The 17,547-nt window shown below is 38.4% G+C and overlaps 1 protein-coding gene and 1 long non-coding RNA gene across 3 annotated transcripts in view; both read left to right on the top strand.

Annotated features, from left to right (window-relative positions):
• Positions 1–2,895, top strand: part of LOC118270378 (autotransporter adhesin BpaC) — a 33,940-nt gene extending 31,045 nt beyond the window's left edge. The window contains exon 2 of the mRNA XM_035585955.2: positions 1,987–2,895. Coding sequence (XP_035441848.2) covers positions 1,987–2,461 — 475 coding nt within the window. The 3' untranslated portion in view covers positions 2,462–2,895. The remainder of the gene's footprint in view (positions 1–1,986) is intronic.
• Positions 2,896–11,448: 8,553 nt separating this feature from the next.
• LOC126911437 (uncharacterized) lies at positions 11,449–14,735 on the top strand. Of its 2 annotated transcripts, none has more exons than XR_007705981.1 (3): positions 11,449–11,469; positions 14,116–14,264; positions 14,400–14,735. It is a non-coding gene; the product is annotated as an uncharacterized LOC126911437 (long non-coding RNA). The 2 variants fall into 2 exon arrangements; XR_007705982.1 differs by lacking the exon at positions 11,449–11,469 and adding an exon at positions 11,837–11,858.
• Positions 14,736–17,547: the final 2,812 nt, after the last annotated feature.

Raw genomic sequence — 17,547 nt, 5'->3', positions numbered from 1 at the left:
AAGATGGTGGCCAATTAAATAAATAAAACTATTTCTCTGGGTAACTGTAACGAAAGCCAATAAACCGTTTGAAAATATAACACTTGTTTTTAAAGATACAGAATTTAGATCTGACATCAAATATACGGCGAGCTTCGTACTGGCCTACAGCCAAAACTAGAAGCCATAGGAATAGAGTGCTTATTGTCTATGCCACTTGCAATTTTTGTATCTTTCTTTTAGTTGACGATTGACGAGACATGTTTGGATATTGGAAAATGCAGTTCATAATATTGGAATTTCTTGTTGAAACATTTATTTTTGTTGCTACAAAATAGCATTTTTTCTTTTGTTCTGTTTCTAATCTAGTATTAGGTGCCTCGTACTTGATTTAAAGTACTATGTCCTCTAGGGGCAGAAGGCATTTCACACCTCCATTGAAAAATTCCGTTTGAAAAATAGTACCTCTGATCATTAAGAGTATATTGTAACAAATGGCACGATACGTCACGGTAGGTAATGTATCGCCCGGCGCACATCCGTTCCCGGCCCGGCCACTCCTGCGCATACGATACCGCATAAATCTGTTAATCGGTTTAAATTGATTATAGTGGTTGCAATTTGTTGCTGCCTCCATTTGTGTGTCCATTCAGTGATTGTTATCTGAGTTCCATTGCCTGTAGGCAGTAGGTAGTTAGATCTTCTTGAATGTTCCATGTTAGGGAAGCTGTTGTATTCTAATTCTTGGCTATGTATTATTGTAGAAAGTCAACGTAAATAAAAGTATATTAAAAAAAAATATGGATAAGAAATGGAAGGTCGGTCATTCCGAATAAATCGATGCTTATTATAGAAAACTTATTTGAGATATACATACATACAAAACTTCACGCCTGTCTCCCATGGGGGTAGGCAGAGACAATGGACCGCCAATTGCTACGATTCTTACATACCTCTTTCGCTTCATCAACAGTCATCAGTCTGTTCATGCATGTTCGTTGGTTAAAGGTACTTTTAATAAGTTTTCTTGTTATAGAAAACTTATTTAAGATACCACAACAATGTCGTAGATTATCCAAATACAATAGTTTCAGACCCAAGTTAGAGTACTTATCTAGTTACAATATAGTATACAATCGCAAAGTTTCAACAGTGTAAGGAACAAACCTAGATCGCATCTTGTATTACTGTACTGACCGTGAGAATGCTGGTAGTGCGGGTCTCAACTTAAATAGAATAGATACCTACAATAGAAAACTGTTAATGGGAAATCCTCCGCTAACGTCGGTCACCGATGACCACCACTGCGTTCAATGTGTTAAATAATAATATTTTGTTTAACGTCTCCCAATCGAACTGCGGATGAATAAATATGAATAAATAACAACTACAATTTTATACTTCCGAGTCCTTCCATGTTATTTTTTTTTTAATTTTAATTAATAATGAAATCGTATCCTTTAATCTTGTGGTTTTTTTTATTATTTTTCAGGAAGCTATACCTAACTTTTGTCTATTATTTTATTAAGATTTTCAGCACAAACAGCTGTTGTTGACTACATTCGTTCAAGGAAGCGGAAATTTTTCTCCTTTGATTCGAATTCCGAGTACGAATCGTTAATAATATCGGATGGTCCCGTCGAAATAATTTTCATAAAAAGTTGGACCCACTCCAGGTCTATTGTTAGCACTTGAAATCAGCTGATTGTTGCTAGCCCAAGCGCGGTAATATTATTGCTTTTACAATGCCAATAATGTTGGTTGGCATAACACCCGTATTACCATTGCCCGGAGTAAACAACATAAATATTTCTATCGTACTCAATGATATTTCGTCAATATCAATGTTTTATTTATAAACTTTATGTTCTATTTTTCCTTGTGATGTTTTTATGAAGGTATGTTTGTTCTTTTTTTTTTCTTTTATTTACTTTTGCTTTTCTTTGTTTTATGTAAATTGTCGTTTGGTATGTAATTATTACTACATAGCTTTTTTCCCTTCTGCAGAGCGCCTACTATGGAACGTCGCCGCAGGCGTGGCTGCAAGTGTATGAGAGCACCTTGCGCATCTTCGTCTAATTCCTGTATTAGTTCAACTCCTGAAGAAATAAAGGAACCTCCTCCTGAAGATTCTCAAAAACCTCCTCTTGAAGTTCCTGAAACACCCCCTCTTGAAGTTCCTGACGTTCCCGAAGTTCCCGAAATTCCCGAAGTTCCCGAAGATCCCGAAGTTCCCGAAGTTCCCGAAGATCCCGAAGTTCCCAAAGTTCCCGAAGATCCCGAAGTTCCCGAAGTTCCCGAAGATCCCGAAGTTCCCGAAGATCCCGAAGTTCCCGAAGATCCCGAAGATCCCGAAGATCCCAAAGTTCCCGAAGATCCCGAAGTTCCCGAAGATCCCGAAGTTCCCAAAGATCCCGAAGTTCCCGAAGATCCCGAAGATCCCGAATATCCCGAAGATGAAATTTGCAAAAATGGTCCTTAGATCCGCACCAAACATCTTGATCATGATACATCCAAAACGCTTATAAGATTAACAATTTGGTACATCCTCGTCGTTTTGTTTAATAATATATAATGTCTTATAAGGATTAGCAAAATTAATATTAAAATGTCACAAGAATAATATGTCAATAATATTAGAAAAAATACATCGAAACACCTGTTCCTGAAGAAGATGAAACACCTATTCCTGAAGAAGTTGAAATACCAGACTTCTACTTACTAAATACTAACTAGATAGGGTACATTTTCCAAATAAAATATTTTTCTTCTTTATTTACTTTACTACGCTACCGTTTTTAAAGAATATTATTCGGACGTGCAACGAACCTACGCTTTATTATTTCTTTGATATACTTCTTATTGGCAGTTTGTTACTTCGTAGGTTTACTTTACTGATTAAAATCATTGTTACTATGTGTATTGCTTTATTTCTGACCTACATTACGTTTAGTCTTCACTGCTGCTGCAATTTTCTGATAACAAACGTAGAAAACACAATGTCGTATCGCACTGCCTTGATGATAGAAGCGTAAACATATTCGTCGAAGTGAAAATAAACTTTAATTTCGCATATATTGAATTTACTATTGTATTTCGCGGGGAATTTATAAGACATTTTTGTGTTTACAATTTGCAGTTGATTGCAAAACCTCTGTTGTTGTTAGAAGTGTGGGCTTTGTGTAGATAATAAAAGTTTTATTTTAAATGGTTGTCGTGCAGTGGTGTAGCGTGTCTTGACGGGGCCCATTATAAAAATTTGTTTAGCTAAATCAGCGAACCCATGTTTGGGGGCCCATATGATGACCTAAAGTTGCTGCCAACTTTTCAACGCATGCTTTACGCGGAAAAAAGGATAAGATTACCGCAGTTATTTAGATTCTTGTAATGTCTGTAATTAAATAAAAATTGGGAAGTTTTTATTTTTGCTTTCACACGTTGGGGACCCCGTAGACCGCTGCCGTATTATACGGGGCCCCCCGTATAATACGGCAGATACGACCCTAGCTAAGCCCCTACTGTCATGTATATGTCGACATACCTACAACATGTTGCATTTAGCGAATGTTTGTCTGTTCGTCTGTTAGCACGTACCTCTTCAGGTGCTAATTCAGTTATTCACTGCTCGCCTATTAGTGTAATTCTAATTTTGGTCACGCCATTTTGGTTATAGTTATGACATAAGTATTTACTGCAATAATAAATATATGTCACGAACTTCTAAACAACCGAGAAGACACCGGTCCCTATCTCATCCACCTCCATTATAGGCTTTATTTCCACTGTATAGAGACTACTATTGTATGAACAAAGATGCGAACTTGATGTAGTTGGGTTAAAATTCTGTTCATTCTAAAAGTTTCTATAATTTTAAACATCAGTCGTTGTTTTTATCTCATACCTATTCATTTGTTTGTTGAAAGATCTAGAATTCTACTATTACATAGCTACGAGGGCGGGTCAATAAGTCCGTGACTTTTTGAATAAAATACAGGATTACGGATATTTTTTAATTTTATTTTTCAACATACTCTTCTTGGAGATCCACACACTCTGTCCAAAGATTCTCCTATTTTTTTATCCCTTCCAAAAATATGATTTCTCGAAGTCATCAAAATGAGCATTAGTTTGTGAAATGATTTCATATTTGGACTCAAATCTCTTTCCACCAAGCCACTTCTTTAAGTTTGGGAACAGGAAATAGTCATTTGGGACTAAATCCGGAGAATAGGGTGGATGAGGTAGCAATTCGTAGCCCAATTCTTGAATTTTCGACATGGAAAATGCACAAGTGTGCACCCTTGCATTGTTCTGGGGAAAAAGAACTTTCTTCTTGGTCAAATGCGGTCGTTTTTTTTTTTAACTCACATTAAATTGACTCAATAAGTTGGCAAAATATTCACCATTTATTGTTTTACCCTTTTGAAGGTAGTCCACATGGATAATGTCGCGTGCATCCCAAAAAACGGTCGCCATGACTTTATTGGCTGACAAACCCACCTTGGCCTTCTTTGGGGCCGATTCACCCCAAGAAACTCACTGTTTTGGGTGGTGGTGTGTTGTAGTGGATCCATGTTTCGTCCACGGTTATGAAACGATGCAAAAACTCGTCCATATTACGGTTGAACAACGCCAAACACGCTTGCAAAGTTGTCACACGTTTGCGTTTGTGGTCGGTTGTGAAATTGTAACCACTGAGCCATATGAGATGCCTGGCTTCCATAATCTCTTTCAATTTCAATCTCCGATCGGCCAACACTATATCGTGGATTTTTTCAATGATTTCGGGTGTAGAGACGTCATTTGGGCGTTCAGAACGTTCAGCATCTTCCGTGCTCCTTTGGCCGCAACGAAATACTCTGAACCACTTTTTTACCATTGAAATTGATGGTCCAGAGTCCCCACAATATTTATCAAGCTTAGCCTTGGTTTGTGTGATGGTTTTTTTTCTCAAAAAATAATGCTTAATGAGCACAAGAAAATCAGTTCTTTCCATTTTCTTTAAATTACGCGGTAGTCTGCTCAATCAATGGCTCTCAAAGACAAACCTAAGGCCGCAGCTTCTTCAAATTTTGCCAGAAGTCAACTGATAGATGCCTGTTGACAGGAGCAGTGTTGCCCTTTTAATTAAATAACAAGAAATATAAAAAGTCACGGACTTATTGACCCGCCCTGGTACCTACCAGCTAGTTAAGTATTATAGAGCACTCTATATATTAAAATATTTACTATAATGTTAGTAAAACGAGCATAAATAAAATGACATTGAAACACTACAGACAGGTCTAACGTATGACTCAGTGATCAAATAGTAACACGTACTGTTGACCGTCAAAGTCAAGTTTAAAGTCAAATAATATATCGGAGGTTAAACTTGGTTGTTAGGTAAGCATTATGTAATATTCTCTTTTTTACGTCATAGATATTGCATGCGTTGATAGTTTTACGACGGGTTAAGTAAAATTAAAGATTACTCGTAATGAATAAACTAAAAATCACGGTTTACTCACGTACATTACTCAAATGCACCAGACGCGCACGCTGCTCGTGATGAAGAGTCCCTCTTTAACTCGAAACTAGTAGAGATTTTCTCAATTAATATAGGTACGTGAGGAAACCGTGATTGTTTAGTAAATATATACTATAGTGTCACGATAGTTATTATAAAATTTGTATCTGCATCTGAGAATTTATAAAATTGTATGTCTGTCGCAATCAATTACCTTAATTAGCTTTACAATTAACGGCTTAGCCTGTTGAATAAATGATGATGCAATTGTTTTACTAGTGCGGGTCGTTCCAATCTATCCAGTCAGGTTAGGTTAGGTTACCTTTCTAGTTGCAAGTCGGTTTTAATGATAATCCCTTCTCCATTCTACTAACGGGAAATTGGGTACTATTCTCAGTCAAAAATAAATTATTTGGACTTTTCAATACAATAAAATTTACTTGGACTTACAACATAAATTGGAGTGGGTGTAAAGTCGGGGATTAAAGGTGAGACGATATAAAAAAAATATTTGATTTGTTCAAACAAATAATAGTACCTATAAACAATACTAGGAATTATTATTGTATGTCGGACGATGACTCTTGCGCCCATTATTTCCTTTTAGCAGTAGGAAATTGCTTTGAAAATATTATAGGTACGTGTTTACTGGATTATTGTTTTACGACAACGAAGGCAATTCTATGAAATAATAAAAACAAAGTAAATAATGAATTTTTAATGTTTTAATAAAATATAAGCTCCTTGCATTAGGAACTTTAGGCACCTTTAGGACTGCCCCGTTGGTCGAGTGTGCGCATGTGTAAAGACAAGGGGTCTCGGGTTCGATTCCCGAGCAAATAGTACCCACCTACTGGTTTTTTTTTCGGTTTTCGAAAAATTTCTCAGTAGTAGCACGGAGTCTGGAATTATGCCCCGTGTATGGCAAGAAGCTCATCCCCACTTACATGGAACTTTTAACCCAGTGAAAAGTGGGTGTCCATCGTATAGAGGCATTACATGCCGTAATGTGCATCTCTGCCTACCCCTTCGGGGATAAAAAGCGTGACGTGGCATTGCATTAGGAACTTTATATTAACACGCTATTTTCTAAGAGAAAACTAGAAACGCCTAGTCTAGGCACTAAACTAGTAAATAAACAGTGCAGCCGCGGTGCATTGTGTATGCAGGTGGCGACAAGCCGGCTATATCAATATTTACTTATTGCACTTTCCAAGGAAAATTAACTCGACCGCTTCTTATGCAATCTAGAAAAAATCTTGTATCGTTTAAAATAAAAAAAAACCTTCAAACATATTGTAAAGTTTTTTTTTAATGTTATAGGGGGTTAAGACTTTAAGAGGTCCAGATGGTAAACAATCTAATTATTTAAAGTGCGTTGTGTGCCTTTAGGGATTTAGTACCCACTGAGAATTTGGGGATTGGGGATGAGAGGGCAGAGTTGGTGCTCCAGTACCTCACTCATATGGCGAAACACAACACGAAACAAAACAAGTAGTTACTCGTCTTAAAATTACGTGAAACATAGTTTTTTTGGGGTCGTGGTATCACTTCGGTCGAGCAGCCGGCTGCCCAATTGCCCATTCATGCCGAAGTATTACCCCACGTGACGCGGCACCATTGTTTTTTTATATTTTATTTTAATTTTTGTTTTTTCATTAGGGGTTGGTTGCCGCGCCAGGAGCCTCCTGTGGCTGAAGGCGCTGCCGCCGGCGGCGCTGCACCTGGAGGAAAACCTGCAGCGCCTCCACCACCGAAAGACTTGCCACTCATGCCGTTACCAGAAACAAGATTTTAAATATAGGTACGAAGTATGGCCTTTTTTTTGAGGGGGGAAAATCATCCAATGACTTCTCCCGCCTTGGGTGAGGCGAGAGGGAGTGTCAGACTCTTACTGACTAAAAACCACCCCGTTCCTTCTCCTGCTTCGGATCGGGCATCAGCCCTACTGGGCCCCATCTGTGGTGGTCTGGCTCTTTGAGGCGCGCGCGGAACGCGACGCGCCGTACGCACGGGTCTGGTTCTGATCGGGCGGCGAGCTACCCTTGCTCGTCGTCCGCAGACCCGCACTTACGGTGGCCGGAGATCGTCACGCGATCCCCGACGCCCGGAGTGTCTTCTGCGGCGGCTGGGGCGTGAGGAGGATCGTTCCCTCGAGCGCTCCGCCTCCTCCTTAGCTAGCATGACTGCTTCGCAGAAGGAGGAGACGGCGTCCCATTCCCCCTCGCTTCGCACCATGGCCTGAACCAGGGCCGGACGCGAGAGGTCACCGTCGCCGATCACATCCCTAAGGACACGGCGGTGCTCAGCCCATGCAGGGCACACCGCTACTATATGCTCCACCGTGTCCTCTGGGTGGTCCTCGCAATGACGACACCCGGGCGTTTCCTCCCGCCGAATCCGAAACAGGTACCTACCGAAACTTCCGTGGCCGGTAAGCACCTGCGTCAGGCGGTAGGTGAGGACGCCGTGACGCCTCTCTAGCCACTCCTCAAAGAGGGGACTTACCGCTGCAATAACAGCGAGCCCAGCCCTCGGTTGCGACAGTCGCTGCTTCCATTCCGCCATGAGATCGCGCCGGAGCTCATCCCGCCACGCACTAATCTGACGCGGCAGTGGGGTTTCGCCCCGGCGATGCGCCTCCGCACGTAAGTTGTATACGTGCGCGAGCACTTTCGCCTCCAGATCCCACGGTGGTGATCCCGCAAGGAGGTTAGCCGCCTCCCCGGAAATCGTGCGGTACCCACGGATCATCCGTATACGAAGTATGGCCTAGGGACCGTCTATTGATCACATAAGTAATGCTCAGAAAGGAAGCAGGAGTTTGGCAAAAATCTTAATTTTTTTTTTTTATTAGGAATAGAAACTATTACAACTGCGTCCACTGATCCGCATCGTACGGACCGCATCATCAGCAAAATGCGAAGCGTACTTACGATATCATACGGAATGCGTACGTGCGGACCTGTGGACGCAGGGACGCTTACCTTAAGGGGCAAAAACTTACTAAAGTCTTCAAATTACTTGTCCCACTTTGGGTGAGCCTGCTCTTACTGACTAAAAACCACCCCGTTCCTACTCCTGCTATAGGCACATATAATATTGAAAAGTATTTGTTAATCATGCGTAATGAGCATGACTTCAATCTGAATGAATTTAGTTATCTCCGACAAAGAGCCCGATCTAAATGTTTGGAACATTTATTAGGAAGTCAGCCACAAATGCGTGACGTATCCAGTAATGAAAATACTTGGTCAAGACTTGGAGTCAAACAAGATGGACACCATTTCCTTATATGTGCAATAACCTTAAAGGTAAGTAACTTTTATAATACTAATACAAACTTACTCAGTTCTACTTAACCCTTCATGAGTTTCTGGATCAGCGTGTGATCCAAAACATTTCTATGCCACAAGTGCTTTTGATCACCATGTGGCTGGTAGTGGTTGGATGCGTAGAGCTGAAGATCGAGCTCAGTGGCGTGCCATTGGAGAGGCCTATGTCCAGCAGTGGACGAGAACAGGCTGATGATAATGATGTGAGCCAAAACATATGTTTAAAATTCCCGCTGTTACTTATTGGAGCGTTTAACCCTTGGTATGCCAGAACGCAGATCCACACAATGTGTTTTCTATTGTGTCTTATATACCTATACCAGGGGCATATGAGAGGTTAATAACGAATCACGATCTAAAAACTGAGCCCTGTTAAGCAGAAAAGATCCAGCCAATATTTTATTAGTTTTGAGTAAATTAAGTTTAAAGTTACCTTACTAACTGTACAGGTTTACAGTACCTAGTAATTTAATAGTGTATTACACTACTACTACGCCAATTTTCTTTTTCGAATTTAGACGATATGTCCCTGACTTTGAGTACGTATTTGTTTGCACAGCGTACATAGTACGTGATCTCCGTAGCGTGTGCGATATGTATATTTGTTAGGGTAAAAATTTGGTACGAGAGCTAGCAACGTCGAAAAAACAACAATTTCAAGAAGGCCAGTTTTTAGATATAGTATGTCTCTCACTCTCCCAGACATCATACGGGCTATCTGGCACCTGGTAGTGGTTGCGTTCATCAGTGCGCATCGCATTTGTACAGGTAACATTTCAACTTTTCAAACCATTTAAGAAGTTATTTTTTATTATTAGTATTTTTATTGAACTTATAGTAGTATGAATCTATTATTGCTAGGTATTTTTATTGTTGTTTAAGCTATGCCAAGCGCCAATTCTGATTTTTTTTTTTTTTGAATTACTTTAGTATGGCTGAAATTTTTGTATAATGTTATTTAAGTAAGAAAACCGGCCAAGTGCGAGTCGGACTCGCTCGTGAAGGGTTCCGTAACAGTAAGTAGATGACATAATATAAGTTATAAAATAACTTGGTTTTACATAGTATTTATATGAACGACAAAGTTATATTTGCGGTTTTTGAAAATGTTTTATTTCTTAAAAACTAATAATAATATCTGGTTCAAACCAATTTTCGTTATTAGTTTCTATTGAAATCTACAGCATATATTTTTTTTACTTTTCTCACTCTCTTATTTTAAAAGTTAGAGGGGGGAGGACACTCGTTTTTCCACTTTGGAAGCGTCTAACTTTCAAACGATTGATTTTGACGAAAAACGGCTTTAGGAACCTTAACATCTTTTTTAAAGATCTATCCATAGACACCAATCACGGCATTGTAAGCTGAAAAAAATATTTTCGTGATTCAGTTCCATGTATGGAGTGGCCCCCTTAAATTATTAAATTTATTAATTTTTATTCAAAATTCGAATAGCAATTACCGAAACACATCAACCTACAAAGTTTCAACTATGTTAGCCCAACAGTTTCGGAAATATAATGAAAATGGTTTGAAAAGTTGAAATGTTACCTGTACAAATGCGATGCGCACTGGTGAACGCAACCACTACCAGGTGCCAGATAGCCCGTATGATGTCTGGGAGAGTGAGAGACATACTATATCTAAAAACTGGCCTTCTTGAAATGCTCTCTCAAAAACGTTGCAAGCTCTTATACGAATTGAAAGACAAATACTGGAACCAGTTTTTTACTGCTATTTTTCCTCTATGTACCATTATTTTCGTTTCTGTATAATTGTTTGTCACTATGCAGCTAGGTTTGCCTGTACCTACAGATATTTATGTTATTAGTCATTTATTGTTTGGACCCAATCAATAAAATATCCTCGATGGACCGGAAAATTGGATTCTTAAAATACCTATTGCATTATTATGATGTTTGAATTTTATTCCTGAATAGAAGCTTGTGATTTAGTATAGTTTTTACGGGTAGTATTGGTATTGTACCTATACCTACCCGACAGTCAAAAGTTTATCTTAAAATAGTCCCAAGTAATTTCATTTCTTGTCCTAAGTCTTTGTTAAAGTCATTTATTATTTTGCGTGAAAAACATTGAACAGGTATCGACTTTCATTTCCTTCAAACTCAACACAAAAGAAAACGCCAGACGTATAAAAATTAGAAATATTTTATAGGAGCCAAAAAATATCTTGAACAAATTGCAATAGTCAAAGTACTTTGAAAATCTATTTTGATGTTGAGTTCGTGCACAAAAAATAACCATAAAGAAAGTGCCAAGCGAAGTTAATTGTTCGGTAAATAAAGTTGTTTTGTTGAGGCGAGCGCGTATCTCCGCGCTAGCCAGTGACGCAAGCGCACCGGCCCACCAGCCAATAGGGGCACGGCTTAACACGTCAAACGTCAACATGAACGATGATTTACAACACAGTCGTTATGTTCTCAAAATATTGTTCTAGGCTCTCGATTATAGATTTTATGGAAATGTCCATTGAGTGAATCTGAGCTTTACACAATCGTCGCACTATTGTGATACTAAAATCATTTAAAAATATTCTTATGACATTTATTAACAGTTAAATAAAGCATTTTTACCGTCACGCACGTTTTTTCGAAAGAAATAAATCGTAGTGAAAGTTAAATTAAGGTGATACTTATACTTGTACAATCGTGATTATTTTCAGAGCGGTTAGAAAACAGCCTCCATTGTATAAATTGAATGGCGCAAGTAAATCGATACTGTTGGGAAAGTGAGAAAGTATTTCGGATTTAAACTGTATCGATTACAGGTCAAATCAAAAAGCCGCGGCTGTATTCTGTTAAAATATTGAAATATTCGTGTAATTTTTGCTATTTCCCGGTTTTTACAACCCGATTTGCTTGATGATGGTAGATAAATAGACAGCTTGCCATCCTAATCATAAGAGCCTCATGTAAATTATATTTTTTTATTAAAATAAGGAAGTGCCAGACTTCTTCTATGTATATAAAAGATAATAGGTATGTACGCAGATAGAAGATAAACTGCAGTTCTTTGTAAGTACCTACTCAGCTTGCTCGGATTTACTGAGATATTTCCACGTCAGGTTCCTAATAAAAGAATGAACAATCTAGACTCAACACATAAGAAAACTAAATGGAAATGTACCACCAGCACCAACATTTAGTCATTCAAGCAAAACGCTTCCGAGTTCCGATTGCTGACTAATATTGGGAGAAACCATTTTATCACCACCTCGAAACCGAATCTCGCTTAAATTAGGCTTACATTAGAACAGTGCAGATTTTCCGTTGTATGAAAAACTTGGTGTTCTCGTGAAAGGTGTCCAGTGTCCACTTTCACTGTCATGGCGCCGGAGACAGAATGCGGTTTGGGCGGCGTGCGCGCTGCTCCGATCTATAGCCAGCTGTCGCAAAAAAATATTATAACAGTACAAGAATATTAAAAGGATTTGAGAATGGAATATTAAAAGGATCTGGGAATGTCTCCTGTGGTTGTTTGCTCTAAATATGTCACACATCACATCAACAGCCTATAAATGGTCACTGCTGACCAAAGGCCTCTTCTCACACGGAGTAGCTTTGAGCATTTATCACCACGCTTGCTCATTGCGTGTTCTAAATATGTGCATAAATACAATTTGTCGTTTCAGATATCAGGAAAGGTGAAAATACTGTTTCATCCTGTACTTTGTACAGTGTACACCTAATTTTTTTACATGGCTATCCTTCGTTGTGTTATCATTTTGTATTGTATCATGCCTGCCATGCCTTTTTAATCTATCGTGTCATGAGTCATCTCTCCTTGATTTGGTTTTCTCCTTGCATCATTCAATATATACAATTTGTCCGTTTCTTCACTTTTTTCTCCTGTATTTTCCTCTCCCGTCAGTTTCATTCTATTTAATTGTATCGTATTCTTTTAATACACTAATCATTAAGTCACCGTGATAGCGATAGTTTGTCACGTGGAGCGGGTTTGATACCCGCACGGACAACTGTTTATGTGATCCACGAATTGTTGTTTCGGGTCTAGGTGTCATGTGCATGTGAAATTGTATGTTTGTAACCGCACCTACAGGAGGAAATCCTAGTGTGAGTCTAAGTTTTAAAAAATGAAAATATAGAATTGCAAATAATGCTGATATTTGAGATTCGTTTATACACAACCGATGACTAGTTAGTAACTGTAGTTGAAGATATCGAGCAGCTTATCTTCAGCTATCAGCCAGGCCTTACTTGGCCAGGTAACTGATACTATTCGTGATAAACTAGTGACAACCTGTCACTATATTCAAGAACAGACGAACAGAGAACAAGACAGAACGAAATTGTTTCTCATTCTTATTAGATTGTGGTTTATATTTCTGTAGCAGCGTATGTTTTTTCCCTTTAAGTGCATGTCTGTAGCATACAGCAGTTTGCCTGTAGTATTTTTCCTTTACTATTAATGAAAGTTTGTCCTGCAAGGAATATGTGGCAACACTTCTTGGAAGTGTACATATTTGTCAGCTTCTTTATGATTCTGATTCATCTGAAACTGTTTTTTTCGTCAGATTTTCTAGAACATTCTCTAAGACATGAGCTGTATTCTTATTGTCCTCTGATTGGTTGGTTAATTCGAGCCGGCCAATTAGAGTGCCGAACGCGCTCTCGTTTCGATTACTTTAAACATAAAGCAAACTCGAACTAAGGGTACTGGTTTTTATCTTACATCTGTCCTATAACATTAGCAGTTGTCTAATTTAATTTCAAAAGTTATATTACCATTGAATATACGTCTAACTTACATTTTTATATCCAAAATTGTTTATTCTCATCCTGATTACATAACTTGTAATGTTGTGTCGTAGGATCTAAATTCGGAAGTAATATGTTTATATTTTTGGACGTAAACTGGACACTTGGTAGTCGCTGCGCGTGAGTGCAGCGGGGTCGATGACCGACTGAGTCACTCGCGCGCCTATTACGGTGCAACGTCACATCGGCCGGATAACATGCCATGCTATGATGCTAATGTGGGAAGTGATTGTCAGACAAACAATTATTTTCAAATTATACAACTAGCTTGCTTTCAAAGCTGAGATATACATGATAGATTTTTTCATGTTCTCTCATTTTATCACGATGTTTTTTTTCTTATCTTTTTTCCTCTTTGTATTGTAGGTAGATACCTAAGTCGTATTGCGACACAATGTTTTTGAATTCCTCTCTAAAAATAAGCTAGTCTACCGGCGAAACGACCTTCGAATCGACTTTTGAAATGTTTTACAAATTCCCCTTTCTCTGGCAGGTGATCGTACTGTAATGCCGTTTTGAACTCGTCGATCGACATCCAGAATAAGGGTGGGGTGTCGCATATCTGCGCGGGAGGCGACTCCGCCCCATCCGCCGCCCCGCCCTACCTTCACCCCCTTTCAACTTGATTGCGAAATTATTCAGGTAAACTACGATTAAAATAATGGAATGACGAACTTTTATCGAGTTTAACTTTAGTTTTCTATTAACGAATTAATTTATTTTTATTAATAACTATATACCCAGATACATTTATTAACAGGTTTTTTTTCTTTACAGATAAAGCCGACAAAAAATAATCACCTTATCTCCTAATTATGAAACTGTAGACTTTCCTCCTGCCTGCGATAATATTAGAATATTAAAAAAAAAAGTTTACCCGCAACAACAATTACTAATCGCGTAGATAAATAAACTTTGTAAAAATAATGTAATACAATCCTTTTTTTTATATTTCTCCTTAAATAAAATAATGATATTTTTATTAATTAATTCATGTAATTTCCTGTCTCTCTTTGTATCAAATTCATCAAAATTGGCTTAGCTGTTTAGACGTTAAAAATTAAGTACCTGATAAGTATATCTTTGTCTTGTTGAAATAAACTTTTATCAATACCCACTGCTTTAAAAACTTGGTAGGTAAGTACGAATTGAGCATATATGGTATGAACAAACTATTGTTAATTCCTACTAAATATATATTGTTTATGTAATAAAAAACGGGGACAAACGATGGTTAGCGATCAGCGCTGCCCCTGTACACCCGCAACACCAGAGGAGAAACAGGCGCGTTGCCGGTCTTTTAAAAAGAAATACGTTCTTTTCTTGAAGGTTTGAAGCTCGTATCGGTTCGGAAATACCATCAACGACTCATTCCACAGTTTTGCTGTACGAGGCAGAAAGTTTCGTGAGAAGCGCGCAGTTATGGCCTGCCAACCGTCTTGTACAATAACTTCTTTATTACGAGTAGATATGTTTCAGAACAAGTGACAATGTTACTTCTATGACGTCACACAAATACCAACACTGGGGATGTACGTACACCAATACATAGTACAATCCTTATGTTATTATCCTTAAAATTTCGTGGAAATACTGGTTATTTCGCCATTAACTGCCAAAATTACTAAGGTTCAGCGAAGAATGTGTGCGGCTGGTATGAATCAATTTAATAGTGACTCACCTTGCCTACGCGCACCTCATGTGCGGAAGGTACCAATGTGACTTATAAAAAACTTTTCCATAGTTTGAATGAACCGTCAACGGAACGGTAAATCATGATCTGTTTTTAGTAAAATTATGAAAATACCTAATCATATTGCATTATCTTGCCTGTCATTATTAGAAACTCGTTGATTCTTCAAAGCTGGTTCGAATTTCAAATGAGACGGTCTTTTAAAAAAATCTTGCAACGTCTCTCAGAGTACCCTATATTCGCAATAAATTCCCACAGTTCCGTTGACTCCGTACATAAACCAAAACCTTGATACATTTTGAACTCTAACCAACAAATAATAAAGATGGGAATCCTTTACAGCAATTTGTCAAATTGGTGTAGCTTGAAGTGCGGTGTCTAACTCGGAGGACGTAGATTTGCCAGCGTCGGGCGAGGCCGGATATTGCTCTTGTTCATCTTCAATGGCGACTGCGCCCTCCAATCTAACAGGACAATGCATGGCACTGCAATATTGCGCAGTTCTCATTATGAACGTATGTAAAGGAAAACTGATAGGTTTTGTTCATGTATCGTATGATATAGTACATTATTATGGCACTAGAGTAAAGACTGGTAGAGGATAAATCACAAAAAAAAAACAAAAAGTTAACGCCGTCATTATCCTCAACCAAAAGTTAACAATTCTGCCGATTGAAACACAACATTTGGTTTCAATAAATTAAGCTGTGACACTGCTCTCAAAAAATCCAATAAAAATAAGGATGGTAAGCTACCACGATGGTTAATAACGCGGTAGAATAATGATTTGTTAAATAAAAGTTAAAGTTTTATGAAGAAAACATCGCCTTTGAAATCTCCTATTGTGAACTTAAATCTACGCACGCAAAACTGCGAACTACGTTACATACAACTAGATACGAACAGATTATAATATTATTCATAGGAAAATGTCCCCCCACAAACTTTTACATAGAATTTGAAATACCTATATCATTTTTTATGAAGCCTTAGGACAATAGCCGACGCCGAACCATATTCTCCCGTCATCTACATTCGGAGAAGTACCTCAACACAACACATTGGAACAATGATGCAAGTACACGTCGTCATCCCATTTGTCATCAATATATCGTTCGCTATAATCTGATTGTTTATCACGAATACTGATTCAAGTTTAGTAAGCCAGTAGTTGATGTGGCAATCGGCTATCTTAGATCAGGTGCGAATTACACATTTATCTACCTTCATAGTAAAGATTATGTTTATCAGTATTCCTTCTAAAACTGTCAATGATTTTGAGATGATTGGTTTCGGTGATGATGTAGTACCGATGTGGGTACTTGAAGAAACGTCGGTTTGTTCTTTTGTGAAACCGCGTGACTATATAGGACTTGGGTTTTTTTTTTGTATAATGAACGTTTCTTGGACATTTATATCAAGTCTAGCCACCGTACAACAGCAGTATAATCCCCAAACCGACTGCCAGGCGTTGATGATTATTATAAACCGAGAAGGATTTTGTGATAATCCCCAGGTATTAAAGGTAGACCATTAGTCAGCAATGTGCGGCTTAACCCTTGGTATGCCGGACACAATGTGTTTTCTATTATGTCTTATATGAACGATGTTTTTTTTTTGGTATACATATTAGATTAGGCAGTACTTATGGGATTTTTACCTCACTAAAACCAGTTTTCGTTTTGAGGGTGGCCTCTCAACACCTGTAAAACGGCACCAAGAAGTAGACCTGCTCCGGAGCCCACATGGTGCACTGATACAGGACCTATAACACAAAAATACTCTTACAAAAAATGCCCTTGCTTCCTTATCACGCTTTCTTTCTAGCACATGCTATCATTAGCTCCAATTTAATTAGGTACCAACTTCATAATTGTTACATTAGACACGCCTATGTAAACCAAAGACACGATCGTCCACGTTACAAAAATACGTTGATAATATCGTAATCCTATTGATACCGAAATTGTCGATAACCAGTCGAGGACCACGCCAAGTGACCGATAAAGGTATCGTTCGCGAAAGTTCCATAATGATATCATTACTGCTGCAACTGGTTCCTAGAAGGTGGATCAGGGTTTTCCTGGTTTTCTCACTAGCCTACACACTTTTTTTGCTTCTTCAATGGGAGAGCAGGTAAGTAATACATTCTTAAAAATTTAATACTGAAAATTTCTACTGTCTACTCCTTTGCTACAAGACATGTAGTTTACGCAGAAACTATACAATATT

This window comes from Spodoptera frugiperda, chromosome 15 (assembly GCF_023101765.2).
Source record: "Spodoptera frugiperda isolate SF20-4 chromosome 15, AGI-APGP_CSIRO_Sfru_2.0, whole genome shotgun sequence".
Taxonomy (NCBI): domain Eukaryota; kingdom Metazoa; phylum Arthropoda; class Insecta; order Lepidoptera; family Noctuidae; genus Spodoptera; species Spodoptera frugiperda.
This window is presented reverse-complemented; position numbering and strand designations above follow the sequence as displayed.